General features: G+C 45.7%; 1 protein-coding gene across 1 annotated transcript in view; it reads left to right on the forward strand.

Moving 5' to 3' along the window:
• Positions 1-228: 228 nt before the first annotated feature.
• Positions 229-5,859, forward strand: part of LOC108230330 (protein shisa-2) — a gene marked incomplete in the record, with an annotated part of 7,176 nt that continues 1,545 nt past the window's right edge. The window contains 2 exon segments of the mRNA XM_025003800.2: positions 229-1,105; positions 5,633-5,859. Of these exon segments, the coding sequence (XP_024859568.1) occupies positions 802-1,105; positions 5,633-5,859 (531 nt within the window).

Genomic DNA, 5,859 nt, shown 5'->3' on the forward strand with positions numbered 1-5,859 from the left:
GTAGTTTTATTGTGGATATCTTCAACATTTGTAATTGGAGGAATGTAAGATGGATCATGTCAAAATTTTCTTTATAATAGTACAAAACAGCTGTCCACAAAACTTTAGTTTTTAAATTTTATTTCCAGCTGTTTGGTGTGTTTGAAACGCCTAAACAGGAAGTTGTATCAGACTGACTGTAACTCGACCCCGCTCGCCTCTCACGGTGCATCTCCGCTGCGGTGAGGTGTGTTTCTGTCCTCCACGCCCCTCTCTCATCCTCCAACACACCCAGACAGACCCCCGAACGCCGCACACTCATCTGGAAACGGCCGAGACGCGTTTGGGCCCTTCCCACCTCTGACTAAAACGATGCGGAGAGGGCCACGGGAGTTGGAGAGGTCATCTTTACGCGCGAGACTCCGGAGCTGCCAGCAGCCGCGCGCCCGCGGACCGGGCTTCATGAGTCGGTCTTCCTAAGAGGGCTGCAGCGCCAAAGGGCATCCAATTAGGTTTCTTTTTTTTCCCTCCTCATATTGGATTTAAAATCGCTCTGGAATAGCCTAAAATTTGACTTTTAGAGTCAACTTTTTGCGCTTTGTGGAGGACGGTCCCCGTTTGGCGCGCTGGATCGGATTTACGCGCAGGGTTCCTCTGACAAATGACAGCGTCTGAGAGGGCTGCAGCTTTCTCACTTCATCCCCTCAGGTTCTTTCCAAGCACCGACCTGAAACATCACCACCCTCCTCAACAGGTCCGACGCTGGGAGTGAAAAGTCCCCCCTTCAGTTTTTTACCAAAGCGCCGGACTACCCGGCCCGGAATGTGGAGCGTCGGTTTCCCGATGTCCGTCACCGCGCTGGTGATCCTCCTCCTGCTCGTCCTAGACGTGAAGGCCAGCGGGGAGTTCTGCCACGGCTGGCAGGACTCCCAGGGCGCCTGGAAGGACGGCTTTCAGTGCCCGGAGAAGATCGACGCGGCGGACGCGATCATCTGCTGCGGGAAATGCGAGCTGCGCTACTGCTGCGCCAGCACGGACGCGCGGCTGGATCAGGGCAGCTGCGAGAACTACCGGCAGGCGCCGGAGCCCGGGGCAGAGAGCAAGGAGAACAAGGACTCCCGAGCAGGTAGAAGCCCGGAACTGCCACTGTGTGTGCCCGCTGTACCGGTAACACCATTTCAGAAATTTATGAGAGCACTGTGCGTAAAAACAAGAGTGTGCAGACAGAAAACATAAAGACGAAAGTTCTTAGAAGGAATGCACATTGCCCGCTGCCTTTCATGCCTTCCCCTGTTTGTGTTAGGGAGGATCCTCAGCTACTACCCCACCGAATTTTAGCTCAGTAGCTGTAAAATTAACTGTGTTTTAGCCATGTGTTGGCCATCTTGGATTGGGTTGACTCCAAGGGTTAATCAGTTGTAGATTACACAACCAGTGATTACTTTATGCGGGTTTCATTAAAATTCATCCAGTGGTTCGTGAGATATTTTGCTAACAGACAGCCTAACACACAGTCACAGGCGTAACTAAAGAAGATAATGGTGTTCTAAATGGTGGTAAGTGACTAAAACCCACAGATTGGACTTCTCAGAAAGAGAGAAGAGTAACTTCAAAAGGTTCAAGCTATAAGTTTGATGCGTTTGGTTGTGTTTGCATGTATTGAGTTGAAATATAAATTATCTGTGAATCTTCTCCGCAGCCCCTCTTTGAGCCAGGAGTGTCTCCCTGTCAAAAGGCTCGGTCTGCTGCTTGTCCCGCCGGGCAACGACAGCTGCTCCGGAGACAGCAGGCCTCCTCCGAAAAGCAGTTAACTGCCCTCACAAGCGGCAGACTGCGCCACTTTATAAATAGCCGTGTTTGTTCTGTAACAGTGCAAAAAAGGGGAGCCGAGCTCAGATCATGCCGTCCCCACGGGGATCGAATGTGGGCCTTGACCGGATCTCGGGAGGGTTGCACTCGTCGAGGGCGCTGACAGCCCTGCTCATAAAAAACAGAAAAGAGGAAAAAAAGAAAAAAAAAATCATGTTTTGTATCATTTCCTACAAGGAAAAACCCCTCCACCCCAAATCTGGAGCGACTCTGGTGTCTTCGGGCTTTAAGAGATTCACACAAATTGCTGCATAATTACCAAAACCAAAGACAAAACCTGTGTTTTTCAGCTTATGTCGTGGATTAGGCGACAATCAAACTTCTTTCCCCAGCTCTGGCCCCTCATTCATTATTGCCAACATTCCCATAAGTTAATCTTCCATAAAGTCTTTGAAGCTGCATCATATCTTCAAAAAGGTCGAAGATGAGAAAGAAGCGAATACTGTATATGAAAGAGGCTTGTTTGACGTTTTTTTTCCTGCAGGGTGTTATTGTAGCTACATTGGAATCTGTCATTTCTTCCTATCAGACCTTATCACTACAGGAAGAGGGATATATTCCACTCAGTGGCCTCCAGCCAACATTTCCTTCAAACTGCAGAGGAAGTGTGTTGGCTTTTTTTTTCTTTTACGTGAAACCGAGTTGTGCGCTTTGCACATTTTTTCATACGCCCGCAGCCCATCCATCATTTCAGTGTGATACACAGAGCAAGCAGGAAATTATTAATGCGCTCGACATGAGGGAACATGTGGTATTTAGGAACAAGAGAATCCCCGTGGGACGGCCCAAGGAGACAGAGGGAGTCCAGCCACAAAAGACTGCCCAAAACAAGAGCTTAAGAGAGGAGGAGGAGGAGGAGGAGGAGGAGGAGGAGGCGGCTGCTACAGCTCAGCTGCAACAGGTGTGGACAAGTGACGGGAAACAGTAGGAGGGCTCCGACCGCCGTGCGCACCACCAGCTAAAACAAGACGACTGGAAGTCCCTCTTTGGGAAATGGAGACAGATATGGCATCTTTATTTAAAAACTACAGTCACAACATTCAAGCAAACCTCTGGTTAGGATTACTCAACAAATGTCTGATGTTCTTTTTGCAGAAATATCTGCTTTCAACAACTCTTTTTGAGGTAAAATTTCGTATTTGTTTCCCACGCCGAAGAGATACAACCTCTAAGTTGTGTAAAAAGTAAAAGAAAAACACAGAAGGCAATGATTTGAAACTTTCAAAAACCCATATTTGATTCACAATGGAACACAGTGAACATATTAAATGTTTAAACCAGGACATTGGATCTTCTTTTTTGGTAAAGATAAGGTCATTTTTAGTTAGAAAATAAGACATTTATAGTCTATTAATGGTCCCCGTCTCAACTTTGTTGCAAGAAATTTAAAATAACCAAATTTTTCCTAAAAAAAAAAGGTCCAATATCAGAGTTTAATATTCAATATGTTTACGTTTCATAATGCGAAAAATATGGGTTTATAAGATTTGCAAATCATTGCATTCCAAAAACATTTTATTTTTCCGGTTGTTATAAAAACTGTTTAATATTTTTAAAAGTTTAAAAGATGAAACATTTATGTGGTTCTTTGTTAGACGGGGTTTCAGTCCTGTTTATTCTTCTTTTCAGTCCACTTATCGGCTCATAATCTTTTAGATTTCTAATCTGAGCCTTTAGTTGCGTCCCCTCAACTACAAAAACTCTGAGGTTTATTTGTCATAACTTTAAGAAGTAAATATAAAATGATGCTGCTGGTTTAACAGAGCGCAGTTACACCTGCAGTAAAAGGCTTTCTCTGTGACAGAGCATGTAAAACTTGAAGCTTGGCTGTCACAGATTTGGACAGCAGCTCTGTAGTGAAAGCAGGGACAAAGCAAGAAGACAAACGTCGGAGTGAGTCAAGGTCAAATAAATGCAGGACAGGAAGGCGGTGAAGCCTCTCGGGGACACTTCGGCTCTTGTGACCCATACGAGCTGCCATGCGTGTCCGTTAAAAGCCGTTTACAGTCAGACGAGAAGCTGCGAGGTGTTCTGAAGCTGACTCCCCTGCTCGTCCAGGTCCCAGGTTCGTCTCACGTCGGCCTCCTCGAGCCCGTAACGACTTCCATGCGGTAATCCTTCTAATGCCCCGTGACTTTTGATGAGTATTTTGGGAAAAAGAAAAAAAAAAAAGTCATCCAGATGCATTTCAAAAGGGCCCAGCGACAAAAGGAAACCGGAGCCGGCTGCCACCTTTCGCTCCCCTGGCGTACAGTTACACCTCACAGCAACATGGGAACAGTCCAAGCGGAATATTAACTTCACCCTGTGGGAACAATAACACTAAACTGATCACTTGTGACGCGACATGGACGTGTTGTGTTTGGAAGGCGCGAGGACGGAAATGAACGAACACCTCAGGAGTGACCTCATCTCCAATCTCCTTCCAGCCGTTCGGCCAAAAGTGAGCAAAACTTGGAAAGGAAAGTTACTGTCGATCCCGTTTCAGAGCTGTTGCCGTGGCGGCCTCCCGCTCACTTAGCACATTAACGCTCCCAAACTGAGGCGTTCGCATGTAAAAATGTCAAGACTTCACGTGTTTAATAACAACTCTGATATGTGACCCAAACGTAGAGCTGCGAGTTCGATTCGCCGCTTCAAGCAGAAAAGGAAAGGAGGGATTTACGAGGCTGAATAACCTCTCGCTGCTACAATAAATCAGCCCCGTGTGCCTTTAAACCGATGCCAAGTGCTACAGTTCAACTACAGTAACTTGTTTTCAAAGGGCTTAGTCATAAATAGCTGGGGAAAAAAGAAAAGTTACAAATGTCCGCTGGCAGCCGGGTTTAAGAATGTCGCCCGGTCCAAAATACACAGAGGTCTGTGGGGTCGAGGTGGCTGAGGGCCACAGCAGGGTGTGGAGGATTAAAACAGATCAAAACAAAGTTAATGACTGCTAATGAGAGCCTGGGACCCCCTGGAGACACAATCCCCCGTCTTCCCCTTCATTCTTCTTCAGCCGCTTTTTGTTCATCAGTTTGCTTTCAGCAACCCAACTTCTGCACACTTTGCGCCATTTTAGCTGATCTTATATCAAAACGTTCAGCTCATTCAGGAGATGGCTGCTGTGACTTTTGGTTTTGGCAACTTTTGTACTTTTCAAAATACTTAACTTTATTTAGAAATATTTTTACCATATAAATACATTGAGATTTATTCACCTCATAAAAAAAACGTTCTCTTTGAAATCAGCTTCAGCAGATACTGTTTTTATCTCCTTATGCAACTTTCAGCTAGCGTTATGTTACTTTTAATTAGCGTTTTGCAACTTTTTAGTTTTTAACTAGCATTTAGCTAGTATTTAGCTCTTTTTAGCTAGCAATTTGCTGCTTTTAGCTAGCTTTTTGTTACTTTAAACTAGGATTCTGCTCCTTTGTAGCTTTTAGCTAATCTCATCACTTAGTTTTTCTTTTAGCTCTGCTACTTTGAGTTAGCCTTTTGCTACATTTAGCTTATAGCTACCATTTTGTTACAATTACCTAGTGATTTGCTACTTATAGCTTTGAGCTAGCAGTTAGCTTTTACCTTGTGTTTTGCTCATTTTTAGCATTTAGCTTGTTTTCTGTTGTTTTTTTTAGCTTTAACTCAGTTTTAGCTTCTTCAGTAAACTTCAGCTGTTATTCATCCTCTACTTTAGCTCGTTTTTTGTCCCACTCTTACAGTTTCTGTGCAGAAAAACGCCAAACAAGCTTTTAAAATCCAAACGGTAAATATTTTTGTTTAATCTTCACGTCTTCTGTTCTAGTTCCCATCTACGTGCCGTTCCTGATCGTGGGCTCCGTCTTTGTGGCCTTCGTCGTGGTGGGCTCCCTGGTCGCGGTGTGTTGCTGCCGCTGCCTCAAGCCGAAGCAGGAGCTGTCGTCGTCGGGGGCCACGGGGGGCGGGGCCACCAGCGGGCGCCTCCTGGAAACCATCCCCATGATGGCGAACACCTCCAGGGGCTCGTCGTCGAGACAGTCCAGCACAGCCACC

This window comes from Kryptolebias marmoratus, linkage group LG21, assembly GCF_001649575.2.
Source record: "Kryptolebias marmoratus isolate JLee-2015 linkage group LG21, ASM164957v2, whole genome shotgun sequence".
In the NCBI taxonomy this organism is placed as follows: domain Eukaryota; kingdom Metazoa; phylum Chordata; class Actinopteri; order Cyprinodontiformes; family Rivulidae; genus Kryptolebias; species Kryptolebias marmoratus.